At 54.8% G+C, this 19,755-nt stretch overlaps 1 protein-coding gene across 1 annotated transcript in view; it reads left to right on the top strand.

The window, feature by feature from the left end:
• Positions 1-17,382, top strand: part of NXN (nucleoredoxin) — a 152,388-nt gene extending 135,006 nt beyond the window's left edge. The window contains exons 6-8 of the mRNA XM_047706059.1: positions 9,796-9,975; positions 11,618-11,742; positions 14,672-17,382. Of these exons, the coding sequence (XP_047562015.1) occupies positions 9,796-9,975; positions 11,618-11,742; positions 14,672-14,854 (488 nt within the window). The 3' untranslated portion in view covers positions 14,855-17,382. The remainder of the gene's footprint in view (positions 1-9,795; positions 9,976-11,617; positions 11,743-14,671) is intronic.
• Positions 17,383-19,755: the final 2,373 nt, after the last annotated feature.

Raw genomic sequence — 19,755 nt, forward strand, 5'->3', positions numbered from 1 at the left:
TGTGACTCGGCCTCACTCCGGGATTCATGACGGGCCTACCTGTGGGGAGAGGGACAAGTGGCCCATGTGGCTGCTGCAGCCCAGAGCCCATCCCCCTGCGTCTTCCTCCCTCCAGCCTCACAGGGTCACTTACGATCTTCTGCTTCGTGGCATTGTTGGGGGGGCGGGGTTCCGCGTGCATCAGGGGTCTGGTTTCTGTTGCAAGTGCCTGTTGTTGGTAAGTTCTTGTGCAGCAGGATCTTACTTCTCTTACCAGCCAATTGCAAGTACAAGTTCCTTGCAAGTACAGACACTCCTCGGGGATGGCACAGGTTCGGTTCTAGACCTCATGCTAAAGCGATACCTCAGTAACAGATTAATTTGGGGGTTGCTGTGGGATGTTGTAGTCATCCACCGCCACCAAGATGGCGGTGCTGGGGAGGGAGAATGGCAGTGGAGGTGGCAAGACCGGGCAGGTTCTTGACAGAATTTGAGGATAGAGTCTTAGAGTTTGCTGACAGATTTGATGTGAGGTATGAGAGTGAGGGAGAGTCAGAGACGGCTCCATGGCTTCCTGCCCAAGCAGCCAGAAGGAGGCAGCCCCCGTCAGCGGAGTTGGGGGAGCTGTGTGCACTGGGCGTGGGGCATGTGGCCAGCAGCCATATGGAATTCAGTTGAACGGTAGCTTAATTCTGACCATGCTGCATTTGAGATGCCCATTAGACACTCAGCTGGTGTTGTGGATTCAGCAGTCTGGCACTGGGAGGGAGATGGGCCTTGAGGTAGAAATCTGGCATTTTCCAGTTGTCCCATAGTTCTAGATCAAGCCTACATGGGCTGAGGTCTCGCAGGAATGGCTAGGGATGTTGGCAATCCACTGACCTCCCTATTCTCCTCTCGCTTCATTTGCTTTTGTTTTCAGATGCTTGGGGCTACCCCTAAAATCCTTTCCCTTGGCCCCTCTCCTTCCGTATCACCTGTCTCCTATTTCCTGCCCCTCTGTTTCTTGGGTTTCTCCTGCATCTCCTTCACAGAGGCTTGGTGCCCTAATACACCTGGAACGCCAGCATTTCCTCCACACCAGGTTTTCCTGCTTCATCCCAGCATGTTGGATGCACCAATATAACCCTGGGAACCTTCCAGAAGATTGGCTCCACTAGTGGGATTCATCCCCTGCCTAGAAGCAAGCCCTCATGGCTGTGGTCTGGCTTCCAAGACTCTCTGGAGTCTGGTCTCAAATACCTTTACAGCCCCATTTCTTACTGCTCCCCTGTGTACACCCTTCCCCCCACCCCCCAGCCCTGCCATCTCTCCTGGCCTGCCGCCCCAGTGCCTTCCCCCCCAGCGCAGACCTTCCTCTTGTGGCCTCCCATGCTCATGTGATCCCTTGCCACGTGTCCCGTTCCCATGTGTAGCTGCAAGGGCTGACTCCTTTCTTGTGGCTTGGCTGCTTCTTTAGGACAAGGAGTGGGGACGTGTAAGTTTCAAGCCAGGAGTTCTTTTCCTTCCTATCCTCCTTCCTCTCTTTCTCGTTCACTCAGGCTTTGCTTCAGGAATCATTTCTTGGGCATCTCCTGTGTGCTCCAGCCGGGGGGAGGTGGCCGAGGGAAGCAGGAGGCGTAGTGAGGTGCCCTGGGCCTGGCACCCAAACCGCAGGAAGTCTCTTCCCGACTCGCTGAGGTTGCGTGGGTCCAGCATCCAGGCTCCTTGCCCTCCACCTAGGATGGATTTTGCCTTTGGAGCCCTTGTAGTTCACGTCCGTGGTGTGGTATCATTTCTTGAGTCTTGGAAGCAGGGATCTCTTTGCCAGGTGCACCATCTCTTGGTTGGATTTTGCTTCTTTGTGTCTGAGGATATTTAACTGCCTCCAGTCCAGCTCTGATACCTATGACCTTGATGGAATTGTCAATTCTTCTCTACTCATCATAGCATCATGGAACTCTAAAAATTATTTTTGATTGAATCCTGAGTATTTTCTGAGCTTTGTTTGACTCTCTGGTTACAACTCCAAAGTCATTCAACAGATGTGTTTATATGTATGACTGTATATTCTGGGCTCTTTTTACTTTTTAAGTAATCTCTCCCCCCTAACGTGGGCCTCGGACTCACAACCCTGAGATCAAGAGTTGCACACGGGGCACCTGAGTGGCTCAGTTGGTTAAGCATCCGACTCTTGATTTCAGCTCAGGTCATGATCTCAGGGATATGAGATCAAGCCCCACATCAGGCTCTGCCTTCAGTACGGTCTGCTTGCAGGTCTCTCTCTCCCTCTGCTTACTCGTTCTCTGTCTCACTCTCCCTCCCTCTAATAAATAAAATAAAAAATTTTTATTTAAAAAGAGTTGCACCCAGGACGCCTGGATGGCTCAGTGGGTTGAGCCGCTGCCTTCGGCTCAGGTCATGATTCCAGGGTCCTGGGTTCGAGTCCCGTATCGGGCTCCTTGCTCGGCAGGGAACCTGCTTCTCTTGCTGCCTCTGCCTGCCTCTCTGCCTGCTTGTGTGTACTCGCTTGCTCTCTCTCTCTCTCTCTCTCTCTCTGGCAAATAAATAAAATCTTTAAAAAAAAAAAAAAGAGTTGCACCCTCCACCAACTGAGCCATCCAGGTGCCTCTACTCACAACACCTTTTTCCCCTTCTTTTTTCTTTTTTTAATATTTATTTATTTGAGAAAGAGAGAGAGAGAGGGCAGAAAGAGAAGCAGGCTTCCTGCTGAGCAGAGAGCCTGACACAGGGCTCCATCCCAGGACCCTGAGATCATGACCTGAGCTGAAGGCAAGACACTTAACCAGCTAAGCCACCCAGGCGCCCCTACAACACCTCTGACACCAAATGTGTGTGGGGTTTTCCCTCCACACTCACCTCCTGGATTTATGACACCGCCTGGGTGTCCTAAAAGTCAGCTAAATTCTGGCACCATCTACTTGGGCTTAGTGTCTGATCCCACAGATCTAGCGCTCAGTCCTACCAGAACCCCCACACTTCAGACATTAATCATAAGTCTAGGCCTCCCATGCTTCTGACCAACCAGCCATAAATCAGGGGTGCCCATGACCCCCTCCTTGGGTTTGGTACTTTGCTAGAATGGCCCATAGAACTCAGGGAAGCAGTCGATTTATTCTCATGTTTATTGTAAAGGCTACAAGCCAGAAAGAGCCAGAGGGACCTGATGCCTGGGGTGTGTGAGAAGGGGCACAGAGCTCCCACGTCCTCTGGGCACACCACCCTCCCAGCATCTCCACGCGCTCACCAACCCAACCTAAAGCTCTCTGCCCCCACCAGTTAGGGATCTTTATGGAGATTCCATTACAAAGATAGGATTGATTCAGTCCCTGCCCATGGTGGATTAGCTCAGCCTCCAGTCCTCCTCTCCCCTCCCCCGGGGGCAGAGGTCAGGGGGCCCGGCTGGAAGTTCCAACTTTCCATTCAGGCCTTTCTGGCCACCAAACTCCACCTTCTGAAGCTTTTTAGAGGTCCCCAGCCACTGGTCACCTCACTAACATGCAAATACACCATCATGCCAGATTCCAAGGGTCTTAGAAGCTCTCGTGTCAGGATCCGAGATCAAATGTCGTAAGACCAAGTATTATAACAGGAGGTCCCTCTCACCCCTTCCTCCCAGGAAATTACAAGGGTTTGGGGAGCTCAGTGTCAGGAACTGGGGATAAAGACCAATTGTGTGTTTCTTGCTATATTACAATATCACCATGTACACACAGTCCACACGTACGCGGGGTCAGTAGAGGGTTCTTACCGTTTTGAGGATCTGGTCTTCAGCAAATCCTGCAGGGCTGTGTGGGAGAGCTCACGCTTCCTGACTGACTCTCTCTGTGTCCCGGGGTCTGTGTCTCCTCCTGAAGCCGTCCGATGAAGATCAGCGCCCGGGACATTCCCCTGCCCAACCCCGAGCCGAGCCACCTCCACCTGGCCCGTGCCTTACAGGGACCAGGCACCCTGATCTGATGGTCACTTTGTGTATTGAGGCACATGAGCACAGAGCTTCCCTGTGTGATCCCAGCAAGCTCCAATGAAAACGATCATCCTGGAAGCTGGACCCAGACCTTGGCTGGGTTCCGAGCACCACCCAGCATCCCGAAGGACACATTGCATAAGATGCCTTGTTGAGCTACCTGTGCAGCTGGCCGTGGCAGTGTACAGATCTTGAAGACTTTACCAGACCTGTGACTGGCCTTGATGAACTTGCGCCTGCCCTGCCCAAGCCGAAAATCCTGTTCTTGCCACTGCGGCTGCTGCTGCCGCTGCTGGCAGCCAGTCCCTGCTCCCTCTGGCGCTCTGGACTGAGCCCAGGCACTGTTAACCTGCAGCTTCACCAGGACACCTGGGCTCACCGAGGCCCTGGTGTTCCTTTGTCCCACGGGAGTGGCCCTTTTACGCTGAGTCCCAGGTATCCCTACTGCCCCAGCTTCATGCAGCCTGGGGAGCTGTTTAAAAATGCCTTTCTAAGAGGGGCGCCTGGGTGGCTCAGTGGGTTAAAGCCTCTGCCTTCGGCTCAGGTCATGGTCCCAAGGTCCTGGGATCGAGCCCCGCATCGGGCTCTCTGCTCGTCAGGGATCCTGCTTCCTCCTCTCTCTCTGCCTGCCTCTCTGCCTACTTGTAATCTCTGTCTGTCAAATAAATAAATAAAAAATCTTAAAAAAAAAAAAATGCCTTTCTAAGAAAAGGGTTTAGACACACTTGGCAAAAGGCAAATCCCATTAGCAATTGCCTAATACTGGCTGTCAGAGAGCACTGTATTCTTTGCAAGAAGGTTTAGTGCCCCTTCTCTCCTGGGTTGGGGGCCCTAGCGTTTTGTTCCTCCTCTCCCCTCTGCTGGCCCCGACCTTTGGGGAGGGCAGACAGCCTAAGGGCTGTGTAGGGGACAGAGAGACAGATGCAGGCCCCACCTCCAGGAGAACAGCCCTGGAGTGGGATGGTGCTTCCAGCCTTGGGGGGGGGGGGGCGCGGGGGCGGCAGTGGGAGGACCCTGGGCAGCAGGATCGCCTTCTCTGGCTTCTCTGTCGCCCCCTTTCCGTCCTCCTCCTCTTCCCTTTCCCGCCTTCCTCTTGATTCTGCCATCCTTCTCCCTCTTTCCCAAACTTGGCCCTCTTTCCCGCCCCCATCAAAAAATGAATTTGAGGCAGAACCTATTGATTTTGTGCAGAAACAACCCATCTGGAGATCGTGTTTTTCCAGTGTTTTTTTCAGTGCAGGGTGAGGAGGGGCCAGTGCCAGTGTGTTTCATAGCCCGATCTCAGTGTTTGGAGGGCTGGCCCCGGAGCCCTGGGTGGGGCCGGGCTGGGCACTGCCTCGGTGTCCCGTTCTGGGTGTCTCGTTTACTTTGGAGAACATAAAAAATAAAAAATAAGGAAGGACAAACGGTAAGAATAAGCACCCATGTGGCCACCACCTAGAAGTGACCGTTTTGCTTCAGGTGTTGAAAATCTAAACAAATGGGTGCGTGAACACAGACAAAGGGGAGACTCCCGTGCTGCTCCGCAGTGCTGGGCTCCCTCCCCGGGGGGAAATGCTACCATACGTTTCATGTGTATCTTCGTAATTGGTTTTCATATTTTTACTGCCTATGTACGAATCCATGAATAATAAATAGCCATGCCAGGTGTGTTTTTTAGAAGCAAACTTAAGTGCTGACATGCTGTAATACCAGTCTGTAACTTGCTTTTCTCACTAAACATTCCGTGTTCAAGACTTCTTGTTGCTACTGATACCTGCTTAATTTCTCTGCAGTGCCGAAAAGGGTTTCACCATGGGAGGGACCGCAGTTTACATAGCCTTTCCACTGTCGATGGACACTCTGTTGGGTCTGGTTTCTCTTTCTTAGAAGAATGGGACCGTAAATGTCTTTGTGCCTCCCATCACAGACAGGCAGCACCAGTGGCTTGCGGGCTTGCGGTCCAAGTTCAAGTTGGCCAGAGCCATCCCTGCACCCTGCCTTGTGATTCTCCCGAGTTTCACCACCCAGATCAGCTGCCCTCTCCCTCCCTGGGCTCTCCAGGCAGGGGCTGGTTTGGGGGAGTCAGCGGGGAGTGCAGACAGAGCTGCTGAAGGAAACTGGCAAGCCATGTGGCCCAGGCCCGGTCTGTTTATGTCGTCCTTGCCTGACTGCCCTCCAGTTCTTCTTTGGTTTTTATTTTAAGCTAATACACATTTATCACAACACTGGTTAAGAAAACTCAGATCTGGGCGCCTGGGTGGCTCAGTGGGTTAAGCCGCTGCCTTCGGCTCAGGTCATGATCTCAGGGTCCTGGGATCGAGGCCCGCATCGGGCTCTCTGCTCAGCGGGGAGCCTGCTTCCCTCTCTCTCTCTCTCTGCCTGCCTCTCCGTCTGCTTGTGATCTCTCTCTGTCAAATAAATAAATAAAATCTTTAAAAAAAAAAAAAAAAAGAAAACTCAGATCTCTATCCCTCTCATCCACATTCCTGCCTTGCTACACACTTGTTTTTCCTGTTCTGAGTTCCTTTTGGTCTCTGTCCGCACGCATATGTACTTACCCAGAGCTGTAATTGCACACACGGTGCTGGATATTCGCTCCTTTCTATTTAACTGTATTTTACAAACTGTTTCCTCCTTGCTGTAGTCCCCACCATGGGATCACGCGTGTTGTCCAGCCATGCGCCCTCACCTGCTCTTCCTGCCGAGGGGCTGCCTTTCCTCCGTTTCTCTCTTCCAGCTCCCAGCAGTCTTTGCGTGACGACTCCCAGCACCCTCAGATCCTATTGCCATCTAGAAGCAGAGAAAGAAAGCTCTCGGGGTGACAGCCTGCCCAGCTCCTGTCCCGCTGCCCAAAGTGCCATATGACTGAGCTCCCCGGTCCCAGGCCCCTACCACCGCCACCTCCTTCAAAAGCTTCTCTTCCCCCTGCAGTAGAAAAGCAGCCAAACTCAATGTAGGACAGGCTCAGGACACATGGCTTTGAGATTGTTTTAAAGACTCACAGATAGCTTCCTCCCAGGAGGAAACCTTTTGGAGCAGGCTTTGAGGCCTTGCTCTTTCTTTGCGGATTTTGAGGGAGACTGTGAAGGGGACATGTAGGCACTGCTCGTGGGCCAGCCCGGCTGCCCAGGGCCGAGGGCTTGAGGCAGAAGCTCTCTCTAGAAGCCGGGGCGTGTTATGTTCTTCCTCTGCCCAGCGTTAAGCTTGGGATGGCGCAAGTAAATGGACACCAGCCCCATGCGTGGTAGACGTCACAGAGTTCCCAGAGTCCTCGCGGCGTCGTTGACATTGTCTCTGCATTCTGTTTGTTCAGCTAACTTCCTCCAGCCAGCCTGGAGATTGCTGTTGATCTCACTAGGCTATGGCACCAGTCTTCCTTATCTCTGCCTTCCCAGGGGCCAAATAATCAACCCAGGGACAACCAAAACTAGCAAGAAGGAATCACTTTATAAGAAGAGCTAGCGCTGATGGATTATACTCATTTCTCCGCTCTCAGCGTTTTATACTTATCCTCTTGTTCGCTCCTCACAACACCCAGCAAGAGAGGAGGAGACGGTCTCCACCCCCTGTGACAGCTGTGAAATGAGGCTCCAGGAAGTTTAAGTGGGTGGCCTGGATCTTCCTTAGAATTCTCCCTGTGCTTTCCCTCAGCCATCCCGGCCAACCCAGCCGGGAGCCGACGAGCTCCAGCAGAGATGTGGTGCTCCCTCTGCATTCCCGTCAGAGAAGCCCCTCACTGGTGTGGAAGTTATTTCATACAGAGGCATCGATTAGAAATTTTCCATTCCCTTTCGGTTTCCCATTAGAGGCTTTGCCCTATTTTCTCCTTAGAAGTCTCTGCCTGGGGGAACCTGCTTCAAGCGAGGGGAGTGGGGATGGCTTGCTGTGGTGAGGAGAGGGAAGAGGGGATGGCAGCCCCAGCCTCCCTCTGTAGCCTTGAGGAGGAAGTGGAGAAAGCTGTGGATGCTGGGGGGGGGGGGGGGGGTGTCCCTTGCCTACTCGAGAGCGCCCCCACCCGCAGTGGCCAGGTAGCAAAACAACAGGCAGACCAGGGCTCCTGTCTCAGTGTGGCCACTTGTGGCCCGATGACCTTAGGTGGGTGACCTAAGGGCTGGGGAGAACCAAGGCCCGGGGCGGTGCTGTTCCTTGGTGGAATCAGCTGAGGATGCCTCAGCAGCCAGCCTGGGGCTCCCATGTCCTTGTCCTGCTGGACCCCAGCAGCAAGGACTTCAGAGTCTATAGTCATGGTAACCAAGAAGGCCCCTTAGAAACTAGGAGCCCCTTGGAGAAACTGAGGCACCAAACCAGGAAGTGGATTTCTTTGCCTTCAGGTTTTACTTTTCTTCACTTCTCTGTCCTCTGCCTGTGTGTTCTCCACAGACCAGCTCAGCATCCCACGTCTGGGCTACAAACAGGCCAGCTGCTCTGTCTAATCATAGTAGGAGTCAGGCCCCGGTTCAACCTAGCACTTGTAATTGCCAAGAACTTTACCAAAGCCTATTTGAGATGGGGTATGGCTACGGGAGGCATTCGCCAACAGCCGGATGGCCTGTCGCGGTGTCCGCGTCCATCCCTCAGGATGCGGCGTCCACCCATCCTTGGGGATGGGGAGCCCAGATTTTGGAGGCTGAGCTGCAGCTGTCAGGATGGAACTGGAAACACCCCAGATCTCTTGTGTGCTCTGTGTGACACAACTCAGGAGGCCTGGCCAGTCCTGAGGATGTCCCAGAAGCCCCCAGGAGCCCCGGCTGCGTGCGTCTGTACGTGATACAGTGGGAATGGCAGTTCTCCATTTCTCTGTGGACTGGTTCTCCGGCACGCCAAGCCACCTCTTCTAATAGGTGTGAACATAATGGACTTGTTTAAGTCCTTTTGAAGTCAGGCGCACCACTGCCTCCCTGCTGAGCCAACAGCCGCACCAGGTTACAAAACACTGGGGCCATATTCCTGGTCCCTCGACGGCTGTTGCCCCTTCTTCCCCCCACAGAGAAGTAAAATGTCAGCAGAGCACATTACTCACTGAATACTTTGGAATCTATAAATATTAAATTGCTATGGCTGTCACTGGCCCAGATAAAATTAAAGCTCTGGTCAGCTCCAGAGGAGAGGTGGCTGGTTGGGGGCGGGGCAGGGGTGGGGGAAGGGAGCTGCTGTCAGTGGAGAGACAAGTGTCTCCAAGAGGACAGAGCCGTGGCTGTGGGCTGTGGTTGGTAGGGGGTACCCCGGATGGAGGAGAGGCAGCGGGCAGTGGGGTACAAAGAGCCAGGAGGTAGAAATCCCAAATGCGACCATAACCAGGATGGGGTTTTCTCTGGTTTCTCACCTGAGGCTTGATGGTTGGGAATGTGTGTGGTTTGCTGGGAGTCTTGTGTCTCATGTCTTACTCCAGCCCAGGACTCTCTCTCTCTAGGCAGCAGGGCTGGAGATGGGGGTGGGGTCGCGGGCTCCCCGGCAGCCAGCTGTCCCCTGTTGTGTGCAGCCCCTGCCCCAGGCTCCCCCGCCCTCACACTGGCAGGCTGGCAAGTACCGCATGGGCCTGTGTTTTCACACCCTTTGCTTGGGTTTTTGGTCCCCTGCAGGTGGCAGGGGTGCCTTCTTTGGGATCTCCTGAGGATTTATTGCGTGCTTCCGGTGCTAAGTTCTTTCAATGCCCTACCTTGTCGATCTTTACAAAGTGAGAGGAGGGAAGTGTTGTCCATTTCCCACACTGCAGTGGGGGACACTGAGACCATGAGGCCAGGAGAGGGGAAGGGAGTTGCCGGCTTCCTTGGGCAAGTCGCAAGGGAGTCCTGTGGCTGTTCAGTGACTGAGCCTGGAACCCGTCCCAGCACTTCCGGACTCTCAACCGAGCTCTCTCTCCCTTGCAGGCATCCCCACCCTCATCGTGCTGGACCCCCAGGGGGAGGTGATCACGCGGCAGGGGCGAGTGGAGGTGCTGAATGATGAGGACTGCAGGGAGTTCCCGTGGCACCCCAAGCCCGTGCTGGAGCTCTCGGACTCCAATGCTGTGCAGCTCAATGAGGGCCCCTGCCTTGTCCTGTTCGTAGGTAGGAATCCTGGTAGGAGTCCCAGGGTGGGCCGGACTCAAAGGATCTCACATTTGGGGGGTGTCTGTCCCTGCAGCTTCTTTCTGTCAGGAACAATGCCAAGCCTGGGCCTTTGTCTCTCCCAGCAGCCTTGCTTTTGACCCCAATGATTTATTCATGGCTCTGCCCGCTGCGGGAGGGGTTCTGGGAGCTGGCTCTGTGCTTTCCTTCCTAGACTGCCGGCTGGGAAGAATAGGTCAGGCTGGAGCCCGGCCCCCACGACCAGACCCATTGTTGGAAGGAAGCCGGCTGCGGCAGCTGCAGGCTGGGCCCCCTTGGGCCAAGGCCCCACCCCCACCGTAGCCACAGGGCCGCATCTCAGGCCAGGTGTCCCTCTCAGTCTCCCCACTCTCTGTTCAGTGGGGGGGGTGCTGTTCTGCGGGGCAGGAAGACACCAGGACATTTACTCCAGGCTCCCTGTAGACCTGTGGGGTGACCCCTGTTTCTTTTGCGAAGGAGCAACTGCTGGCCAGGCGCCACCTCACCTTCTGCCTTGGGACATGTTACTCAGCTCCAACTCAAAATAATTTGGAGTCCTAGGATCCACAGCTGAGATGCTGCAAAACCCATTTAGTTGATGGGGTGGGTAGGGGAGGTGCTCTGGAAGTCTGGTGTGGAAGCCAGCACACCAACTTGCAGGTCGCTGTGCTTGGAGAAAAGAGGTCTCCTGGGGAAGGATGGTCTTGGGGAATCCTTGTCCTTGGGGCTTTGCTGCCTGCTGCTGGCTCACATACCCACGTTGCAGGGCCTCTAGGGAATCGTTCTGAACTGAGGGACAGTTGCATCTCACAGGCCCTCTCTAGAAGTTGGTTAGGAAGTCCCAGAGAGGCAAAGTGAGTTCCCAGCATCACAGAGCGGGTTGGATGTGGGTCAGGAATAGTTCCTGCCACGTCTGCACGCTGCGGGCCCCTGGGGCCGTGTGGCATTCCTGGGTGAAAATCCTGCTGCCTGCCTCCCGTTGTCTTGTTGTGGGTTACAAGGTCCTGCAGAAGTGAGCCCCAGGGCCCCCCGGAGTTGCTCCCCCTCTGTTCTTTCATTGGAGGCAAGAGATGACTAACAGGGACTCTGGGGCATCCATGGAAGGCAGTCCATCCTCTCCCTGATGAGTCCAGCCAGCCATGAAGTTGGCTTTCCAGGAGTCCCAGTGCCTCCCCATTGCCACAAAGCTGCAGACTGGACTGCAGTCCTGACCCCCTCCTCAATGCCCCAGCTACCACCCCTTCTGCCATCTTCAGTAGGAGGTCAGATCTGAGGTCATTCTGTGGTTCTGTGATTGAGAGAAAAACCTCAGGTCCTGGCTTCGGGAAAGCTCAGCTTCCAAGGCCAGTTTGCGATGAATTCGGTGGAAAGAATAGCGGTGTGTGGGGTGTCAGTGAGTTGTTCCTGTGCGAGCGCAGTACAGTGGTACGCATGTGCCACGGACTGCCCTACCCCCTGGCCCCATGTACCCTGGAGGCAAGGCCTGTGTCCCAGGGGAAATGTTGCTTCCGTGCAGGGGCTTCCCAAATGGGCATTTCAGGCCCTGGACCCAGCTCCCTCAGGGGGCGCCACTCCATCTCTTCCACAAACCAGTGCTTCTCGTGTCTCTCTCTCCGCATTACAGATTCTGAGGATGATGGGGAGTCTGAGGCAGCCAAGCAGCTGATCCAGCCAATAGCCGAGAAGATCATTGCCAAGTACAAAGCCAAAGAGGAGGAGGCCCCACTTCTGTTCTTTGTGGCGGGGGAGGTGAGTGCTGCTGGGGCCTGGCCCACAGACTGCTCAGCAGACCAACTTTTGGGAAGTGCATGATGCAGCTCTAGAGGATATTAGAAGGAACCCCAGGATCTGGGGTGAAGAACCCACAGACAGATGTGGCATGAAAAAGTGTGTCATCCCATATGGAAAACCATTTCCTGTGGCTGCTGTACCTCCTTCCCTCGTTTGCCACTCGGCAGCCTCGGAGCCGCAGGGGCGCCCTCCCGGGAAAGGGCTGCTCCCCAGGCTGCTAGGAAGAGTGGCAGCCATAAAGATGGTCAGCAGCACTCCCTCCCTCCTGGCTGGGTCCAAACCAGGCCCGGGATGCTTTACAAAGCGTCTGCGTGGCCATTCTCTGGGCCCTGGCCTGCAGAGTGGGCGCTTCCCATGGCCGGCAACACCCACGACTCAGACCTGTATTTCCCCAGCCCCCGGGGAGGGTGCTGAGGTTGGACACTGCTGCTGTCCCAATCTCTTCTCGCCCCAGGCCTTGTCTCTTGAGGGCCTCCAGCGGGGATGGACTGCGCAGAGGACTTCTCACAGGGCGAGAAGGCCAGGTGTTGAGCTGGGCCAGCTCCCGCAGGGGGCCAGAGCCTCTATCCCGGCAACGCAGGAGTCCTTGTAAGATGGCTGTCGCTGCTCTGACTCGGTCCCCACCCCCAGGCGGCCCGTCCACGCATGCTCCGCCATCTCCCCCCGCCCCACCCCAGCGCTGGCCCAAACCTGGTGATGGACAGACACCCTTTCCGAAGCCCCCTGCCTTCTTTCGCCCATCTGCATCCCCAGTGGGGCGGAGCCCGGCACTCATTTCACGCCGTACTGATGGGGTCTCCCGAGAGCCCGCATGGCCAGACACCCCGAACCACCACCCATTCATCACTGTTTCAATAGCCACCCCTGCTCAGCCCTGCCGGGCCCCTCGCAGGCAGCTAAATTCCCCCCTGCTCTGTTGCTGGGTGGAGGGAACAAAGCAAGTCCACAGGACCCTGCCTTGGGGCGACACAAGCCCCCTCCACACAAAGCACAAATGGAGGCTGCTCTGAATGTATTAAACTCTAACCCCTTTCAGACTGCTGTGAGAGGAAAGATGGGTGCACAACAGACTAGCGGAGCCAGGGGGCAGGGGTGGGGCTGGGGAGCTCCAGTGAGTGCATTAGGCATGTGACTGAAAAGGAGCATTTGGGTCTTCTGTGTACCAGGCAGCGAGCTTGAGGGGCACCATCCCGTGTTCCTCCCCACCGCCCCACCCCCTGGACTGGGAATGGCTTCATTATGTTTCACAGATGAGCACAGCGAGGCTTGGAGGGCGCCCGCCGGGCATGTGCACTTGCTGGCTCATCTGCTGGCTCGCACCTAACCCCGAGAGCGTCGTTCTAGAATGCATTTTACAGGGGACAAGGCCTGGGCTCACAGAAGTGACTTATCAGGGCCACACATTAAGTGGGTTGTGCAAAAGACAGCGTGAGGTCAGTGGGACTCCCTGAGGCAGTGTTCTCACTCCTGTCCATGTGGTCCTGCAGGTGGCCAGGCCCCAAGGGCAGGATGCCTGCGCCAGGACGGGGGAGGGTCTGACAGAATCCTCTGCTGTCCAGCTCCCCACCTGGCCATCCTGTCCTTGCTGTGCACTTGACCTGGGCTCCTGATCTTGCAGCTCTCTTAGTCCCATTCCCTGGCCGTCCATGCTCAGAAGCCAGGCGGCATGGAAGGGGCTGGGCGTGGGGTGCTGGGTCATCAGGCACTGATGGGGGCACCTCTGAGCCAGGACTGACGTCTCCCACTCCTCCTGGAGCTAAGGGCATTTGTCGTGCTCTGAGGGCAGAAGTCATCCCACTGAAGCCTTAGTAGACATTAAAATTCATCTCCCCGTGGTTTCCTCCAAGGAAGAGGGGAAGGGCTACAGCACTGTGCTCAGTCAGCTTGGCCCAGACCTCCTAGTGAGAGTTCGGTGGACCGTCATCTTCCAGGAGCCTCCCCTCTGCTTATCCAGGAGATGGTTGATGAACCCACGCGGAGGGCCTGCGGGGGGGTCAGCCGGAACAGAGATGCTGAATCACCGGGCGTTGCTGGAAGTGTGTGCTATTTCTAATCATCTTCCTAAAGATCTGCCCTTTGAAAAAGGAATGGTTTTTGTCTGAGAAACCAGTGATTGGTAAATTTTGTGCCTCCTGCTCGCCAGCATTTAAGGCCAGGAGTGCCCCGAGCCCTTCCTGTGCAGAGGGACCTGGGCCTTCCTCCACTTCAGAAGGCTGTGTGTGCTGTTTTATAGGAAGATGGCCTTGGGGTGGGAGTGTGGAGTCCCGTTTCCTGCTCTCTACCAAATGAGAAGTGGTCTGAAATATTTGCTCCCTTACAAATTCTTCTACTGGTCTTCGGGGTTCTGGGTTTGCTTTTATACTTAATAAGGGAAATTCACCTGGACAGTCCAGTCCGTGGGAATGTGTGGTCAGTTACAGGCACCCGTATAAGCTTCACAAACCCTGTCTTCTGAACTAGCTGTGCAGCTCCTGCCCCCTAAACCTTAGGGGTGGGATGGGGACAGTGAGCCATTTCTGTTCACATCATTCCAGAGTTGGAAGTCCAGATTGGCCTCAGATACCCAGAGTGGGGCTGCAGATAATTGAAGAGATAATGGCAAAAAGAAGTCTTTAAAGGACAACACATTTTTAGCAAGCAGAGGTTGCTTCTGTGCTAAGGAAGAAAGAGGACTTGTCTGGTGGTCTGGCGAGATGCAGAGTATTCTCCAAGACAGGGTCGAGTCCGCTGCTCCCTGTTCTCTGAGAGCCCATCTTTCCTGGGGGCCACCCACTCTCAGGACACTGGAGGGGCAGCTTTCCCTGCCATCTGGGGGGGATGCCGCAGGGGACTCTCTCTCCTCTTTCTCGAAGACTTACTGGTTTTCTCTCCCTCTGGTAACTTCCAGGATGACATGACTGACTCCCTGCGCGATTACACCAACCTGCCCGAGGCCGCCCCTTTGCTCACCATTCTGGACATGTCAGCCCGGGCCAAGTATGTGATGGACGTGGAAGAGATCACCCCCGCCATTGTGGAGGCCTTTGTGAATGACTTCCTAGCAGAAAAGCTCAAACCAGAGCCCATCTAAGGGGGCTCCAGCCTCAGGAGATGTTATTTAAAAACTCGGTCTTCTCCTCTTCCTTCTCCCTCTCCTTCCCTCCACCCTTGGACTTTTCCAGCGTGTCCCGAATCATACAACCCAAGTGTCCAACCTCTCTGTGGTGCCTTGTTTTCTGCATTAACTCCTCAGCTAGCACCCCAAGGTGCACCTCCTCTCCGCAGCAGAAGAACCCCACCGTGTCTGGAGACTCTGCTTGGGATCCACAGGGCTGGCAGAACCCGGCCAGAACCAGGACTGCGGCCTGCTCCCAGTCACTAGCTCTCGGCGAAGTATTTGCCGGGTGGTCTTGTGCCGAATGAACATGGAGGGACAGCACACTGGAGCTCTGGTCCCACCCCTGGTGTCCGCACGCTCGTGCAGGGCCCAGCACAGCTCAGTGAGGGAAAGGGAGCTGCTGACGAGAACCTCCTTTCTCCTAAGTGACTCCGTCTCTCTTGGTGTGAGGGGAAAATGCCAGCTTGGCAGTCGGTTCTTGGGCCAGGGGATCTCAAGATCTCAAAGGAAGCTCGTGTTCTTTCTCGGGGAGAAAAAGCGTAGCTTTGGTAGTGATTCATGTAGTGATGGCTTCCTCTGAGCTCCTACCACCGCGTGATAAGAACGAGCTTCTCGTTTTTTCCTTACATCTTTCTTCCTGGATCTTACCTCTCCAAGTTTCTGCCTTCTCATACGGACAGCCTCTATGGTCTTGGAGTTTTGTTAATAAATTCCCCTCTCTTGGACAGCTTCCTGGGAGGCACCTGGCCCTGTGTCCTTAGAGGAGCCCCACCTCGCCGACAGACCTCTGACTCGGCCCAGCTCTGGGCCTGGGGCCGCTGCAGCTCTGCCGAGGTGCCTGTGTCCGCCTTTGGTTACCCGTCATCCCTTTTTTGTTTTCAAAGCAGAACTAAAAAGAGACAAGAAATTACCAGAAGCCTAGCTTTTTTTTTCTAAGAACCTGCACAAAGAGCTGTGTCCTAGGGTGGCAGGGGGATCAGAGGATGTGTCCACTAAAAATGGGCCTTGGATGCACACGGCTAGGCTCAGGTAGCTTGGCTCCCACAGAAGGAAGTTAACAGCTGTGTCCTTGGCACTTGGGGTGGAGGGCTTCGCCTAGGGGTTCACAGGGTTTGGGCCTCTCTTAACCAGGCGTTAGGGTCTTTCATGTGATCACAGGCCTTACCCTTGGCTCCACTCGTCCCCCAGAGCCCCGTCAGCTGGTCAGCTGTTGACAGCACTGCTCCTTGCTGACTTGATTGTTGATTCGTAGTTCGGAGGTTCGGAGTTAGCTGGTAATCAGTCACTTGCCACAAGCCTGAAATGCATCCGCCTAGCGAGAAATAAAGCAGGCATCTCTGGACATTATCAACAACTTGGCCCTTCCTGTGCTTCGTAACAAAAGTCTTTTTGCTCGTGGTGCTGGGCTCTGGGGAGGGGCGGGGGACATACAAGATCCTCTTGACTTTCTTTGGAGGCTTTAGTAGCGGTGTTTGAGAATTGTGAAGAACTGGTCATCTAAGGCCGAGGAGCTCCTTTGGCTTAGCGGACCACAGGCAGATCCCTGCTGGAGCTCCGGCTGCCATCTCTCCTGGGTCTGCTCGGCGCTGGCAGAGGGTGGATTCCCCCATCACAGGCCTCCTTGTGGACACTGGTGCTCATTCCCTCCCCAGAGGGGAGCACATGCTCTGAAGCCCGAGGCCAGTTGCCAAAACAGGGAACCCCACGCAGCTCTCCCTGTGAAGAATGGGCAACCCTAGCTCTAGCTTGGGCTAGGGACTTCTCTGGGAACTCTCCTCTGGGAGTGTGGCGGATGCAAGGAAAAGGTGAGCTCCCCTCACTTGGAAGATGGAGTTCCTTGGATTTCTGCCTGTGTCCTTTATCATGATAGCCTGGGAAGAGAAGTCTCTTCTCTACTGGTGCAGAAGGAACCCAGTCCCGTGAGGGGTCCCTGTAAGTCCCTGCAGCAGACAAATTAGGTCATCTGTGATTCTTCTAGGGCCTTACAGGGCTGACTGAACTACTTGCCTGTAAGGGCCACTGGATCCTTGTCACCAGAATTCCCCTTTTAGAGCGGCATGTGGGTTGAGATCAGTGGGAAGGTTTACGACAAGAAAGTTCTGGGTATATATGGCGGCTCTGAGGGCAAACGCTGCGGGAAGACTACTTCACCGATGCCAGCAAAACCCCGTCTCATTAGTGCCAGAGATCCTCAAGGTTCTTGATGCAGACGATGTGGGTGGCTTCCCAAGTCCCACTAAGCAGCTCCAAAGTACCTTAATTCTTGTCACTAATTGGAAGCAGGTTAAAACCCCGGCTGTGATCTATTCAAGGGCTTTGGTCAGCTGTGAGGGAACCCGTGCCTGGAGGCAGAAAGGTGGGCGGGAAAGATGCCACCCTGGGGTTCCAGATCTTGTGCTCGCCACAATGACCTCCATATCCTGTTCTACCCGTTTTCACAACAGAGATGAGACTTTTTTTTTTTAACCTGTCCTCAACAATAAAGATCCGGTTAAGAGAAAGGGAGTGTGTTTGGAATTGGTGCATGCAGTGCGCGGCGCGACTTGAAGCTTCCTTTCCGGGAGTGAGGTGGCTGCCTGCTTCCCCCCCTCAACCCCAACCCACCCACCATCGCCAAGTGTGTCCTCAAATGCAGTGGCTCTCGCTTACCCAAGCACAGGGAGCTGGTACTGTCTTTGGCATCAGCCAAGCTTCAAGTGGTAAATTTTCAGCCAGACTTTGTTTTTGCCTCTTGCCTAATTAAAGACACAAAAGCTGTTTTCTCCTCCTGCTGCCTTGTTCTGGGGTAGCACACGGAGCTCTGCAGTGATCTAGAGATAGAACCATGGTCCAAGATTAGATCAGCAGGACCCAGACAGGTGTCAGCTTAGGGAGAATACCAAGTGTTCGTGCGTGTGTGTGTGTGTGCGCACGCGTGCGCACGCACCTGCACAGTGTGTAGACTTGGCTCGTAGCTCCAGGAGGGATCTGAGCAGGCACCTGGCCCAGCCCCCTGCACACAGGTGCAGACACATCCTGATTGTAAGCCATCTCCTTGGGCCAGGCTGGGGAGGCCAGTGCTTGCCCCATAGGACTAGCACATGGCCTCATGTAGATGGTGGGGAGCTTCCACAGTGGCCCTCTGTGGCTCCTTTGGGTGGTGCTGTGTGAATAGAGGACTGACCCCAAAGACTGACCCCGAGGCCCACAGCTTGGGATCTTTCAACTTCCCTGAACCACCACCCCCCCCTTTTTTTTAAAGATTTTATTTATTTGACAGAGATCACAAGTAGTCGGAGAGGCAAGCAGAGAGGAGGGGAGCAGGCTCCCCGAGCAGACAGCCCGATGCGGGTCTTGATTCCAGGACCCTGAGATCATGACCTGAGCCAAAGGCAGAGGCTTAACCCACTGAGCCACCCAGGCACCCAGGCTCCCTCTTTGCTGACTCCATGGCTTACATCCAAGCAGGTCGCCCAAGGGAGAATTCTTTGTTAACAAATGGCCGTTGCCTATTAGCTTCATTCTTGATTGTTCAGTGTTAGTAAATGGTGCAAAGGATATATTTTCTGGGAAGCAGAGGGCAGTTTGCAGGAGAATTTTATGTTGGGTCTACTTTATGGCTGGGATTTTCCCGTCTAGTGGGGGAACTATGACATTAGGATGTTCTGGGTATGCCTCAAATGTGAAAGCATGAAGAAAATCTTTGTTTAAGGTACAATGTGTTCCAGCCCCTTGGGGGTTTGGAATACTTCCCAAGCCAGGAAGTGTGTGGTTGTAGTTGGGTAGGACTTGTTCTGAAGGACTGTTGGACTTCTGTTAATAACGCACCAACTCATGGAAGCCTGTTGGCCAGTGTGTAGCCCAAAGGAGGCAGGCAGCCCCAAGTCCAGATTCCTGGGTGCTCGTGCCTCACACAAGCCAGTCACCCACACGGGCTAGAACTAGGATTCAGTAGGAGGCATGATGTTGGGACCCAGGGCTAAAAAGGAAATCTTTGGGCATCACAGGATGTGGAAGGAAGTCCCCAACGAGTCAGGAGCCACTATGCCTCCCGGTCTGCAGTCAGTATGCACTCCCGCCCCCCGCCCCCCACCCCAACACACATACATACCTCCCATCACAGAAGTGAGAGGGAAGGTGGGAGGCCAGAGCCTGCTGCAACCCTGTCCCCTCCCCAACCCTTATTCCCTTCTTGCATTCTGAAGTAGCAGCAGCTTTGAGGAGGGCCCTCCAAACGGGCGGCTTCAGCTGAAGGTAGCTTCCCTACAACAAATGTAGTAGGAAGAGAACCAGTGCCACCTCCAACAGATTCGGACTCGGTTACGCCTGGCCCCTGAGCGTTGGCCTTGGCCGAAGCTTCCCGAGTCCAGCCAGGGCAGTCCAGCTTGCTCTGTCTCAGCCGCACCGATAAAACAGGGCAACCTTGTTCAGACTTTCAGTCACCCACAGCAATAAAGAGCTCATCCGTTCACTTGGCTTCTAGCTCATTACCTCTGCATGCTCACTGATGGAAGACAGAATGTAAGTTCCTGGAGTTTAAAGATGCCTACATGAGTGTTTCCTAAAATTGTTTTAAGTGAGCCAGCCAGATCTGCTCCCGGGGAAGGGTGGGGTGAGGGGCTGGGCCCCAGGATTGGAGGGGGAGAGGGACATCTGGGCCCTGCAGTGTGCTTTCAGCACTAGTCCTAGGACCCCCGGTGAGGTGTTGCTGCTGGGGCCTTGAAGGGGCAAGATGTCCAAAGTAGAGCTAAAGGCAGCTCAGCTTGGAGGGGTACAGTAGGTGTTCCTATCAACCATGGGGCAAGGGGTAGGAGGTCCAGGTGAAACTGGTGGAAACCTGTCCCCAGAGGTCTGCTAGGTCTGCTCACCCTCTGGGCTTTAAGGACAGGATTCTC

This window comes from Lutra lutra, chromosome 16 (genome assembly GCF_902655055.1).
Source record: "Lutra lutra chromosome 16, mLutLut1.2, whole genome shotgun sequence".
Classification (NCBI taxonomy): Eukaryota; Metazoa; Chordata; class Mammalia; order Carnivora; family Mustelidae; genus Lutra; species Lutra lutra.